The sequence below is a fragment of the Astatotilapia calliptera genome, chromosome 6 (genome assembly GCF_900246225.1).
Source record: "Astatotilapia calliptera chromosome 6, fAstCal1.2, whole genome shotgun sequence".
NCBI lineage: Eukaryota > Metazoa > Chordata > Actinopteri > Cichliformes > Cichlidae > Astatotilapia > Astatotilapia calliptera.
In genome coordinates, this window is record NC_039307.1 from 28,341,472 (window position 1) to 28,356,003 (window position 14,532).

The following is a 14,532-nucleotide window of genomic DNA, read 5'->3' on the forward strand; positions in this document are numbered from 1 at the left end:
TAATTTTTCATAAATTCCCTCTGTCGTCAGTTTTTGATGAAAAATCTGTCAGAATTTAACAAATGGTTCTTGTCTCTGCTCATTTCTTAATGCCTGACGTGATGGCAGTCTGTACTTCCACAAGAACTGGGCCCAGTACAAGGAGGGCTTCGGTTATCTCTCACCACAGAGTTCTGGTTAAGCAATGAGAGGGTTTACCTGCTCACTACTAGCTCTAACTTCCAAGTTGTGCTCAGGATACAGCTTGTTGACTGAGAGGGCAACAAAAGGCACACACACACAAACTCACACACACGATAACAGATTATGTAAGACAGGAATTGTGGACAAGACAAACAGGACTGCTCTAGTAGCGAGGTTAACTTATAAGAAGAAGAAAAATGACTCAACAGTTGTCACCAAAAACTAACTTTAGATCCACAATTCTGTGACAGAGACAAAAGTACTAATTAATGTGAGGTCTAAACTGTTTGCATTATCTTTATGCAGGTGGCAGGTACACTGAAAAGGATGCTGGTGAACATGGCTTCAACAACAGCATCCTTTGGGTCACGTGGCACAACCGCTGGTACTCCCTGAAAGAGACCACCATGAAGCTCATTCCCCTCAGCCGCATCACAGCAGGAGGACAGCAGGCTGGAGTTAAACAGTTTGGTGGACTTGAGATGCTTAAAAGAGAGACATTTTTAATGCTCTCACTAACAGCTCTGAAAACTCCTTAGATAGGACTCGTGAAGCCAAGTTTCAACAGAAAACCACAGTTTTATTGCTGGCAATGAACAGAACAATGAACCAGAACTGGGAACACACAGGTAGACTCTGAAGGTACGACACAACACTGAGCAAGGGCAAACACTGGGCTAATATACACAAGGAAGTAATCAGGGAATGGAAAACAGAAGGGAGACACAGCTGGGAGACATTGGGGCTAACGAGACAGGAGGAGCAAAGCTGGACACACTGACATAAGACACAATCCTTCAAAATAAAACAGGAAACAATACACACTAACCTAAGACACGGACTGGATAGAGAGAGATAGACTAGACACTGAACTAAACCTGCAATAAACATGAGAACACAAAACCTAAGAACTAATCCCTAAACAAGAATAACTGAAACATAGATTAATAATAATCATCATCATCATCACCAACACAAGCACTACAAGAGAATAAGAAAATAACCCATAATGCAAAAACACACCAAAACACAACAACTCAAAATACTGGGTCAAACTGACCCAGAACCGTGACAGGGGCTATGTTATTGGTGGGCTTTTGTCCCCTGCTATGGTCTCCCATGTCAAAGCTGTCCTGGGTGAAGGACCTGACAAAGAGCTGTTCAAAAACCCTTATGAAAAGATGATCCAGGGAGCAGTTCACCCTGCCTGATATAGAGTTACTTGGGCCCTGCCCTAAAGTCAGGCCTGGTGGCCGGGCTTTAGTGCATGGGGCCTGGCCGAGCACAGCCCATATAAGGGACGTGGGCCCACCCTCCTGTAGGCCCACCACCCTCAGGATTTGCCGTTGGGGGTCAGGTGCAATGTGTGCTGGCTGCGCTCAGGGGCAGAGACCCTGGCAGACCGATCCCCGACAACCAAGACTAGCAACTGGAACATGGAACATGACCTCTCTGGTGGGGAAGTAGCCTGAGCTAGTGCATAAGGTCGAGAGGTACTGGCTAGATATAATTGGACTCACCTCAATGCACATCTTGGGCTCTAGAACTAGTTTCCTGGAGAGGGGGTGGAGTTTTCCAACATAGATGGCAGGATTCGGGTCAGGAAACAGGTCCTTACTGTCATTTGCATCTTTGCGCCGAACAACAGTTCAGAGTACCAGGTTTCTTTGATTCCCTGGGTGGGGTGCTTGAGGGTGCTCCACCTAGGGACTCTGTCATCTTACTGGGAAACTGTAACGCTCATGTGGGCAATAACAGTGAGCCCTGGAGGGGTTTGATTGGGCCAGATCTGAATCTAAGTGGTGTTTTGTTACTGGACTTGTTACTGAAGCAAACCAGAGTTTGTCCATAACAAGCACCTGCGGGTGTCCATAACTGCATGTGGCAACAGGAGACCCTAGGCCTCAGGTCGATGATCAATTTTGTAATTGTATAATTAGATCTGTGGCCATATGTTCTGGGCACTCGGAGGTGCTGAGCTGTCAACTGATGGAACTGGAACCGATGGAGAATCTGAATGGAGGCGCCCAGAGCTCCAAACAGAAAGGAGAATCTGACCGTTAGTTGAACCTCTGATACAGATGGAACAATGTGGTTTTCATTTCAGTCATGCAACACTGGACCAGACCTTTTTCCTCTCAATGATCAATCTCACTGTTCACAATGAAGCAGTTCGCAGTCATGTGTGAAGTGGCGGGAATAAGAATCAGAACCTCCAAATCAGAGGCCATGATCCTTGACCGGAAAAGGATGGAGAGCTCACTACTGGTCCGGGACAAGTTTAAGTGGAGTAGTTTAAGTATCTTGGGGTCTTGTTTGCAAGTGAGGAGAAAGTGGAGCGGGAGATCAACAGATGGATTTGTGCTGCAGCGATGCGGACACTGTACCAATCCATCATGGTGAAGAGAGAGCTGAGTGTAAAAGCGAAGCTCTTGATTTACCAGTTGATCTACATCCCCACCCTCAGCTATGGTCACAAGCTTTGGGTAGAGACCGAAAGAATGAGATCTCGGATACAAGCGGCTGAAATGAGCTCCGAAGGGTAGTTGGCCCCTCCCTCTGTTCGTAAGGGACAAGGCAGTGTAAGGAGTTCGGCCATCCGGAAGTGGCTCACAGTAAAGCCACAACTCCTCCATATCTATAGGATCCAGTTGAGCTGGTTCGGGCATCTGACAAGGCTACCTGCTGATGCCTCCTCGGTGAGGTGTTTCAGGCACTTACCACTGAGAGGAGGCTCCAGCTCCAGGACAGAACCAGGATACGCTGGAGGGATTATATCTTTCGGCTGGCCTGGGATTACCTTTGTGTTTCCCTGGACAAGCTGGAGGAGGTGGCCACGGACATGGAGCTCTGGGCGCCTCTGCTTAAGCTGCTGCCCTTGCAACCCGGCTCCTCTTGAAAGATGTTAACTCTGTATGAATTTGAATTTAAACACTGGGACCAGGATAACAAAAGGTTGAACATAAGTGGTGCTGGTACTGAAGTAAGTGGTACTGACAAGTAAACTGACAAGAAAATGCAACCGAAGGAGCATTTTCAACTAATTAGGTTAGCTGACAGCAGGTCAGTATAAAAAATCAGCATCTCAGAGAGGCAGAGTTATCAGAAGTAAAGATGGGCAGCGGTTCATCAATCTGCAAAAAACTGAGGCTACAAATTGTGGAACAATTTCAGAATAATGTTCCTCAGTGTAAAATATGGAAGACTTTTAATATTTCATCATCATCTGCAGTGCACAGGGAATCTAGAGAAATCTCTGTTTGTAAGAGACAAAGCCGAAAATCAGCGTTGTATGCTGGTGATCTTCAGGCCCTCGGGTAGCACTGCATTAAAAACAGGCATGATTCAGCCATGGAATCACTGCATGGGCTCAGGAACATTTCCAGAAATCATTAAAACACTCTCTTTAGAGAGAGCAGTTGTCAACTGTCATGCCAACGTTCAGCATGCCTTCCTTAGAAACATACTTCATCAATACTTTCTTTTTCATAAAATTAATTGTAATTAATTAGCATCGCCAGTGACCCTCAAAGCACTGTGATATAAATGACACACTAGAAACAGTCCTGTATGGATACAAGATATGTAACTAGATCATTCTCCAGTTACAGTAACTCAGCGTTGTTGTAACGGATTCTGGATGTAGCAGCTTAGTAAGGATATTCTTGATGCCATCCATGGCCCCTGACTTTGTTTTATTAAATGATTATAATAATTTGCTTTGGATAATCAGTCTTTTAATCATTTTATTACTTTTTACTTATATTACTTGTGACTTTTAGATTTTAGTTTGCAGAAATTTTGACTTTTAATAAATATTATCTTCTTTTCCTGTGGTCGCCCAGATAAACTATCTTTAAAAAAAATGCCTAACTGAACAAACTGTGAAATGAAATCTTTGAGGACAGAAAACCATTTTGTCACATTGTTGCAGAGCTTTCAGAGCATCTCAGTTGAATTGTTTATTTTGAGCCACAGTTTATTTACTTTGCATTGAACTTGTAGTACATGTCCCCGTGCATCACCAGACTCACATCGATAATCCAAATTCTGCCCAGCTATTGGCATGTGATTTTGCCGAACAATGCGCAGATTTCTAAAGCTTCTTAACAGGACAACATTATGTTAGTACAGCCAGTGACTCTTTCAAAAGCCAGTTTGTTTGTTTTTTTATTAAATTGGCCTCAGAAATTTTTGAAAAACACTGATATAAACATGACTGTTTAAATTTACTCTGCCACAATAACGCAACACACACACACTGCACCATTTAGGTTCAAATTCGAAATGGATAACCATTAATAGATGTACTCTGCTGGGCAAACATGATCTGGCACAGAAGGAAGCAAAACCAAATTTGGCCCTGTCCTCTCACCAAATCTCAAGCACACCAAATCAGGAAATCAAGAAAATGATGAAGAAAAGTGTCGTTGAAATATACATACAGCCCTGAACTCAGTAAGCTTTATGACTGTGTGGCATAGAAACAATCAATCAATCAATCAAGGCTTTATTCGCCACGTGCAGGTTGCCCTGCAGTGAAATAGGACCCCCCCCCCCCCCCCACCCCCACCTTACAGACACAACACAGACATTACATGGGGATACAGGTCGGAGATCTGTAGCATTACAGAAAAAAAACCACTGAAATATACACTACAATGGAAAAGTACAAGAGGAAAAAAAGAGACCTCTACTCATGCTGGGCTCCTGGGAGGAAAGCATGAGAACAGGAAACAAAAAAACTCCTCTGCACAAAAAAGCAATAAAATTTCCACAGCACAACATTATGGAACACGTGACAAGCCACAGGGTCGGGTGGGGGGTGAGGAGTAATCCGAAGCAAACACAGCAGCCATCCTGCCCAGCGCTACCATTCCAGTGCGGGCTCAGACCCGCTGTGTTCCCAGGAGGGAACAAGCATCGAAGGCGTTTGGAAAGGGAGGAGAGATGAGTGTGTGCATATCAGTGTATATGTATAAATGGTAAATGGCCTGTATTTATATAGCGCTTTACTAGTCCCTAAGGACCCCAAAGCGCTTTACATATCCAGTCATCCACCCATTCACACACACATTCACACACTGGTGATGGCAAGCTACATTGTAGCCACAGCCACCCTGGGGCGCACTGACAGAGTATGTGTGTGCGTGTCCAGAGTTCAGCTGAGACAGTGTCCTTCGCCCTGCTAGGCTAAGTAAACAGTCTTCCAGCCAACCCAATGTTGCCAATGTGGATTTGTTCAGTCTCTTATATTGAGGATTTCATTAGGGACAATGAAAACAGTTCCAGCTCACACATTCTGAGTGGAAGCTGAAGAAATGCCACTTTGACTCCATAAGAAACAGTTCACTGCTAACTAGGCGAGGACTAGAGCAAATGAAAGTTTGTGTAATATGGTTATGTCCCAACAGTTCTTTGTTCATCTACTAAACATTAAACATGACAATAATTTGACTGTCGCCATCCATTAAAATAGGACCCTCTGGGAATCACCAAGACCTTGTATATTATGAGCTACTATTCATCAGTTAGAGGTTAGTCAGTCCAGAAATAAGCAGTCAAGGTGATCAGAAGTAAACAGACAGAACCATTTATAATAATAATAATAATAATAATAATACATTTTATTTGAGGGCGCCTTTCAGAAACCCAAGGTCACCTTACAAAAAACACAATTAATAAAAGGAACAATAGTGATAAAATACATAAAATAAGTTAAAATTACAAAACAGAGCGTGACAACAGATAAAATCAGCATTAAAGCGAATAAGCCAGTTTAAACAGATGTGTTTTGAGCTGTGTCTTAAATACGGAGAGGGAGTCAATATTTCTTAGTGCAGGAGGAAGAGAGTTCCAGAGCCGAGGAGCAGAGCGACTGAAAGCTCTGTTCCCCATAGTGATAAGGTGTGAGGACGGAACAGTAAGATGAATAGCAGATGATGATCTGAGAGTGCGGGAAACAGTGGTGATATGGAGCAGGTCACACAAATATGAAGGAGCAGATTTATGGATACACTTGTATGCAAGAAGTAAGATTTTAAAATTTATCCTGGCTTCTATGGGCAACCAGTGAAGCTGCTGAAGAACTGGGGTAATATGAGCACTTAACGGAGTGCAAGTTATGACCCGAGCTGCAGAATTTTGAAGAAGTTAGAGTTTATGAAGGGACCTTTTAGGGAGACCAAATACGAGGGAATTACAGTAATCAATACGGGATGTAATAAGACTATGGACAAGGATGGCAGCAGCATGGGGAGTAAGGAAGGGACGGAGTCGGTGAATATTACGTAAATGGAAGTAAGCAGACCGTGTTATGTAATTAATGTGAGACTGGAATGAAAGAGTATTATCAAGTATGACACCCAAACTCTTAACCTGAGGGGAGGGAAGGGTGGGAGAATTTTCAACGTTAATGGAAAAGCTGTGGGATTTGGTTAAGATAGATGGTGTACCAACAAGTAAAACTTCAGTTTTATTACTGTTAAGTTTGAGGAAATTGGAGGAGAACCAGGATCTAATCTCAATAAGACAGTCTGAGAGGGAGGTAGGTGGGAGGGATGAATTGGGTTTAGAAGAAAGGTAGAGCTGGGTGTCATCGGCATAGCAGTGAAAATTTAGATTATATTTTCGGAATATATAACCAAGAGGAAGCATATAAATAATGAATAAAAGAGGCCCCAATACTGAACCCTGGGGCACACCAGCAGAAACAGGATAGAGAGCTGAAGAATGGGATTTAAGTTGGATAAACTGAGTGCGGTCTGAGAGATAGGAGGTAAACCAGGTAAGTGGGGTATGACTAATACCAATGGAAGCTAACTGTCCAGTTCAGAGTCACACAGGTAGCTGTAGCCTGTGCTGTGGGGCGAGAGGCAGTACACTGAACAGACAGACAATCATTCTCGCAATTTAGAAGCACTGATAAACCCATGCATTTTTTTTTCTTTTGGACTATGTCAGGAAATGGCTGGACACCACTAGATTTGATCCCTGTGGATGTAAAGAAACAATGCTAATCCAGAACAAGCAGCTATTAATGATAAACCTTTTAAGTGCAAAAACAAAAAAATCGTGGCCACAGCAATGGAAATAGGGCATTATTTCTACAATTAGCAGGAGTGGTAAGAAAGAAAGGAGCAGTAGAGCGCAGACTGAACTGGTTAAAGCATTTTGGAGAGCACAAATTATTATTATTATTATTATTATTAGTGTCAAGAAAAGAAGGACATGCTGTGTTCTCGCTTCACGCAGGAAATATAACGAGATTCGGAAGAGTAGAGGTTAAAGATTTGGCTTTTTTCCATTTCAACCTCCTGGCCTATAGGTGGCGCTAATAAGCTGCTAGCTGTCCTTTTACCTCTTTACTTCCGGGGTATTCGGTCGTTGGAGCGTCGCGGTAGTCATGTTTTTGCGTCCGTGATACTTTTCGGGGAGCGTGCTTTGTTTACTGAAAAAAGGGATATTTTCCGCTTCTTTATAATACTGCTTTATTTTTACCGCCACAATGACTGAGGTAAGAAGGTATTTGAAGTCCGTTTTTTTTGTCTTTTTTGTGCTTCCGCCCGCCCGGCAGACACATAGCCACGCTCGGCTAATAACTGCAACCACACGCTTATGGTTTTGTTTGCATTACACATAGTAAAAAGTAATTACTCCCAAAGTTTGCCGTGGTTGCACTCGTTTAAAACCCACGTTTTACTATTTATTATCATCTACAGGATGTTCAGAAGCACTCAGTCCACACTCTGGTCTTCAGATCTCTTAAAAGGACTCATGATATGTTTGTGTCTGATCACGCCAAGTCCATCGCGCTGGATGATGAAAGGTAAACGTCACAGTGTTACCTTCTAATGATTTGAAGTTGTGTTTTGGGGTAAATTAAATTCACATAGCAAGCTCTAATGTCATGTGAAATTGTTGTAGAGGTTCGATTGAACAATTTTGTACTAGCGCTTTGTATTAATATTGCTCGCTAGTCCAGATAAATGAGGAGGGTTGCCTCAGGAAGGGCATCTCATGTAAATAAAAAAATCTTTGCCAGTAGTGAGACCTACTATCATTTATGGTTTGGAGAGATTGGCAATGACAAAAAACAGGAGCTGATGCTGGTGGTGGCAGAGCTGAAGAATCTTTTCATTGGGCGTGACTGGGGTGGATAAAAATGAGTATATTGCAGGGAGATCTCAGGTCGAGTACTTTGAAGACAGAGAGCTGGATGTAGAGAAACAAGGCGGAGATGTTTTGGACATGTGCAGAGGAGGGTTTGGACAAAGGGTGTTTAAGATTGACCTCCCAAGCAGGAGAGAAAGACAAAGGAGGACATGCAGAGTGTTTGACACAGGACGATGTTCAGGATAGGGTGAGAAGGAGACATATGTTCTGCTGTTGTTGGGGAACAGTCAAAAAAGAAGGATTTGTAGATGCAACACTAAAGAGCATCAATTTGTCAGGAGTTTATTTTCAGTTTACCAACAACTCTTTTTGTCTGTAAATTTATACTGACATTATGGTAATAAGTAGGAAGTTAAAGCGCTATCAATTTCCTGCTCCAAGAAACAGAAATCTCTGTGTGTTACTGTGTGTTGTTCATGTGTTTCAATATCATTATGCTAATTTAATCAAACATATTAGATGTTTTAAGGGGAAATGCATCATTATGTCATCTGCTTGCAGCCACAAGTTGAAGATGGGGGTTAAACTGAAAGCAGACTACGGTGCAGTGTTACACCTGCCCATCCTGAGGGAAGGGAAAGACAGAGCCTCACACCTTTCGGGCAGCATGGAAGGCCACCAGAACTACGCTCAGCCAGGTGAGGATGAAAGTGTCACTGCATGTCAGAGTCACTCTTAAGTGTGCCAACAATTTATTATTAACAAATATGTGGAAATGTAGATATTTTTTTTATTATGTTTTGCTGTCAAAAAGCTCCGTTTGTCTTTAAATTTAGCTTTTCTTTGTTATTCTGAAACCTTTTATTTCAAAACTACATGATTTAAAGACATTTTGGGAATATTATTTATGTTTTAGGTGAGGACCCAGAATACCTGATCACTGGGACACATGCCTACCCGTCTGGACCAGGTAAATACTCTCAATTTGTGACTTTTTAATTTAATTTCATCATCCAATTGGAGCGTTTATAACCAGTATTTTTTTATTCGCCAGGGGTGGCATTGACCACTGACACAAAGATGCACAGGAATCCCAGTGACACCGGAGTACACTCCATGGCGTTAGTTTTACCCCCATCGCAAGCTAGGTAAACTTTGGCCCTCACACACACAAACACAGTACAAAGGCAGTCAGTCACCAGTAGTAATTTAGCATAAAAGCACTAATAACAAAATGATGCTTACTCACACATAAACCATCATTTACTCTGTGGGTCATTTGTAGGCAGGACGCGAGTCGCACAGCAGCCAGTATTGCTGACATCCACCGGCATGCAGGAGGAGCAGAGCGATCTCACCCTCCGTCATCTGCAGTGGTAGGTCACAGTGTATTCCTACTTTTACTCAGCCTTATCGGTTTGAAAGAAAGAAGTGCAAAACTGATCATCCGTGTGTTTTCAGTCACTCCTGGAGGGAGGTGGGACCAGAAATTCTGCCCTCATGAGGAGAGCGCCCACAATGCCCAAACCTCAGTGGCATCCGCCATGGAAACTGTTTCGGGTAACTATAAATCATTTCAACTTTTCTAAGTTTAAGCTTTGCTCGACACGATACAGTGGGTAAGGTCTGGGTTCTGTGTTTTGCTTAACTGTAGTTTGTTTTGTCTGGTAGGTCATCAGCGGCCACCTTGGCTGGGTGAGGTCCATTGCTGTAGAGCCTGGGAATCAGTGGTTTGTCACAGGCTCTGCTGATAGGACTATAAAGGTGAGTCAAGCAGGAAATAACAGTAAGCGACAAACTAAAAATGGCTCATCTGACATGGACTGACTAAATTAGCTCTCCTCCGAGTCATCTCTCCTCGGGATCGTTACCTGTGTTTGTTTCATAGATTGTTTTCTGTAGGCTCCAACATGCCACAGTGCCTGCTTGCAACTTTAATACCCTGCTCTTCACAGATGATTAAGTTATACTAAAAGCCCAATTTTTACCTATTAAACTGACTATGTTTCTAAATTAATCTCAGATTATCTTAATTTGACTTGAAGGCTGCCTGTCTTGACAGATCTGGGACCTGGCCAGTGGAAAACTGAAACTCTCTCTGACTGGACACATCAGCACAGTGCGTGGGGTGGCGGTCAGCAGCCGCAGTCCTTACCTTTTCTCTTGCGGGGAGGACAAGCAGGTCAAATGTTGGGATCTGGAGTACAACAAGGTATACTTTCAAACAAGGGAGTTATTGGTTTGTGTCATTCAAAACAGTTTATTTAGCGGCTTTATGCTGTAATGATTTACACATTCACCTGTGAAGGTTCCTTTGGGAGGTGACACAAATGTTTTTTGGGGGCTGCATCTGGCATAAAAGCTTTTCCCAATAAAACAGGCACAGCCCTGGTGAATAAAGGTGCAACTGAAACTAGCTAACTTGCTTCTGTTGTGGCTCATTTTCTTCTTTTTCTCTCCTTGTAATGTTGTGGATGTTTCTTGACTATATTGGTTTATATTTTAGGTAATTAGGCACTATCACGGACACCTCAGCGCAGTGTATGATCTGGATCTGCATCCAACCATCGACGTGCTCGTGACGTGCAGCAGAGATGCCACAGCGAGGGTAAGCTCTTACTTTGTGTTGAATCAGCGAATGACATTGATGGAATGACCTAAATGGATCAGGTTTAAGCAGTACAGTGCAGAAAACTGTGTGACAAACAGCCACAGACTGAGCAGCAGGCATACCGTCATCTAAATGTTCTCCGTTGATGTTTCATCGTGGGACTTTCAACTGCGTTGGTATAACGACCCCTCACATATTGAGGTGGTTGTTAATCATAATGGAAAATGACCGAAACAGAGTAGAGTCAAGGCACATAGGTACTAGTGAAAAGAAACTTACCAGTCATGGATCGGCCCCCTCCAGCGCTCAGACCTCAAAGTGTGGGATCATCTTCACAGAGGAGAGAACCAAAGACAGCCAACATCCAAAGAAGAGCTTTGTTTGTCCACCACAAAGCCCAGACTTAAAATTACAAGAAAGCTTGTCTCAAAGAGAGAAGAGAAAATACGAAGAAACGAGGGGTGGCTCAACCCTTTTGCACAGTACTATATTATAATAATAATGGATTGCATTTATATAGCGCTTTTCGAGACCCTCAAAGCTCTTTACAGTTCCACTATTCACTCTCACATTCACACACTGGTGGAGGCAAGCTACAGTTGTAGCCACAGCTGCCCTGGGGCAGACTCTTCCACTAAAGGGCTGTGTTCAGATGTGATGTGGGTTCTGAGATGACACTAACTGCTTGTCCTCCCGGTCCATGCAGGTGTGGGACATCAGGACGAAGGCAAATGTGCACACACTGACCGGTCACACAAACACTGTGGCCACGGTGAGATGTCAAGCAGCAGAACCACAAATTATCACAGGTACAATTATGTTTTTTCAAATCGCTCACAACAGCAGTATAAACCCCTCAGTAAGACAGGTTTTAAAGTGGTTTCTCTTCACTCTTGCCCCTAATGTGTGCTTGGTTTGTGCAGGGAGCCACGATTCAACCATCAGGCTGTGGGATCTGATTGCTGGGAAAACCAGAGCAACTCTTACAAACCACAAGAAGTCTGTGCGAACTCTGGTCCTGCACCCCAGACAGTAAGTGGTGTTTTATATGGTGGCGTTGGTTGGAGTGGAGGAAACGCAGCATGCAGACTCCTCAAACAATGCATATTCAAAATTGGTTTGTTGTTATAAATATGTTTTTACAGAAGCTCCTTCGACATGAGGCAGGTAAATGCAGGTGTTACTAATCGCATCAGTTAGTTTTAAGCCTAATTAATGTGATTAGTAACACCTTTGTTTACCTGTTTGATGCCAAAGTGAATCCTGTAATTTAAAAGAAATAAAGTTTTGATTGATAATGAAGATAAATTAAAGCTTGAGTCATGATTTAGGATTACAGGAGCACATTTGTTCATAACTTTAATTGCAAGAACTCATTAAGAGTTGTTGTTCTTCAGATATCGATGTCATATTTGTTGTTTTGCAGATATACTTTTGCCTCTGGATCCGCCGATAACATCAAGCAGTGGATGTTCCCAGATGGAAACTTCATCCAGAACCTGTCGGGCCACAACGCCATCATCAACACTCTGGCTGTTAACTCTGATGGCGTGTTGGTGTCTGGAGGTAATAAAGAGCTGCGGTGCTGTCTTTAACTGTCTGCCTTTTTTGTTTGCTTGTTTTAAATCATTTTATTGAGGCTAATGTTGACCTCATTACACACAGCCGACAATGGAACTATCCACATGTGGGACTGGAGGACCGGATACAATTTCCAGCGTATCCACGCAGCCGTGCAGCCCGGATCTCTGGACAGCGAGTCGGGAATCTTCGCTTGCATGTTCGACCACTCTGAAAGCCGACTGATCACGGCAGAGGCTGACAAGACCATTAAAGTTTACAAGGAGGATGACACCGCTGTACGCTACACTGTTACACTCTACTTGTATTTCTGTGCCGATTCTTATGCAGCAGGAAATAAAATAAATAATAACCATGTTTTCTTTCCTGCAGACAGAAGAAAGCCACCCAGTCAACTGGAAACCAGAAATCCTCAAGAGAAAAAGATTCTAAAGATTTATTTGTTTTTCTTGCCACAGTAACAGCAGTGAATTATATTTCCACCAACTTTTGTTTGCTTGTGCTTTTTCTGTCAGGCAAACTCTCAGCTTTCTCAGAAGCATGCTCTTTATTCTAAAAACCATTTGCAGTCCTCGTTGTATGATGTTAGTCCGATAAAGCAGCCGTTACGGACTGCCAGGAACCTCCCCGAGCGTTTGTTCTTGATGATAACGGCTCTCTGATAGCTCTGATCCGACTCGTCCACCAACAGAAGCCACTCTTCACCTTCAGAAGGACAGACTTCAGAGTGGACCTGCTCAAGTCAAACCCTTCAAAGGAAATGTGTTTGGAAGTTTTAGCCAAGAAAGAAAAAACTTGTATTGTTTCAGCAGAATTGGTGTTTGTACAGACATGGAAAGTTTATTATGCTCCATTTGAATAAAGACCACATTTTTCACATGCCTGCGTTTGTTCAGTTGAGGTGGGTTTTGTGTACTCACCGAGGTATCCGTGGGTGAAGGCGTTCCTGTAGTACTTACAGCCGTCACCCTTGATCTCCTCTCAGTAGCACTGATCTCCACAGGACTCGCTGAGCTCCACTGTGGTTCTGCTTTCAGCAGGTTTCTGCATTATCTGCTCACCTGTGAGGTCAAGTTGGAACAGCAGAAATGTTAGATGAATCTAAAGTGGCTGCCACTTTGTAATTAAGTGGTTGACTATCAGTAGACTTGGGAAATGAAAGGCCTAGTAATGCTTAATATGTATTCATGCTGTGTACAACGGGATTATTCTATGAATAATTTTCCATATTTTTCTCCCAGTTAACAGTAATTGAATTGCTTTCATTAAAGCGAGTTTTTACCAGACAACCTTTCTATTGAGGGGGATTTATTATTCCTGTTGTGTAACGATGTTCAACTAAGTTTTTTATGAAAAAGTGGCTCAGCTACGAAACAGTCTGGCAAATTTCTTCTGACCTCTGAAAATATCTTCACTTAGAGAACTGCTCATTGGTTATTTTCTCTTTTTGAGACATCCTTTGGCACATGGTGTTGTTTGTTAATGTTTCCATGGCTACCTAAGTCCTGCATGTAGAGCTTGGAGAGAGAACGACAGAAGGCTCGGCCAGGTTTCTTCTTCAGACGGGCTTTTCTTGGCTCTGGCTGCTCCTCCACCTCCTTCGGAGGTTCTTCAACCGTCAGTAGGTGGCCCGCATTATACATGATCTCCTCTTCTAGAGACCTGAGACATGTCAAAGTGCTCTTCATCCTCCTCTGCATTTCTGGGAGACGACAGCATTGATGGTTGAGAGTTCAGATGTTACAGTTAGGTGCACTTGTGATCTCTAAAATATATTTTATTTAGCTAAGATATTTTTTTCCAAGACAACATGAAATGGTGACATTGTTCCAGGAAATTCAAGGACACGTGTGACTGAAGGACGACACTTTCTAACAAATGCAGTTTCCGTCCTGCTAAAATTTCAGGTTTTAAAACGTGTGCTCCTCACCTGAAGTCCACCCACAGCAGGCCTGCAGTGATCAGTCCCAGCCACTCACTGGCCTCCCAGTTGTTTGTCAACATCACCGGCACAATGATGACCTGCTGTTTTTCGGCATAGT

The 14,532-nt window shown here is 43.0% G+C and overlaps 1 protein-coding gene across 1 annotated transcript; it reads left to right on the plus strand.

Annotated features, from left to right (window-relative positions):
- The first annotated feature begins 7,526 nt into the window (after positions 1-7,526).
- Positions 7,527-13,369, plus strand: plrg1 (pleiotropic regulator 1). Its single transcript, XM_026171497.1, has 15 exons — positions 7,527-7,699; positions 7,905-8,011; positions 8,860-8,996; positions 9,215-9,268; positions 9,353-9,446; positions 9,584-9,674; positions 9,760-9,858; positions 9,970-10,062; positions 10,361-10,510; positions 10,805-10,906; positions 11,616-11,718; positions 11,833-11,941; positions 12,336-12,475; positions 12,575-12,768; positions 12,863-13,369. The coding sequence occupies exons 1-15, from the start codon at positions 7,691-7,693 to the stop codon at positions 12,920-12,922; spliced, it is 1,542 nt and encodes a 513-aa protein (XP_026027282.1). The 5' UTR covers positions 7,527-7,690; the 3' UTR covers positions 12,923-13,369.
- The last annotated feature ends 1,163 nt before the right edge of the window (positions 13,370-14,532 follow it).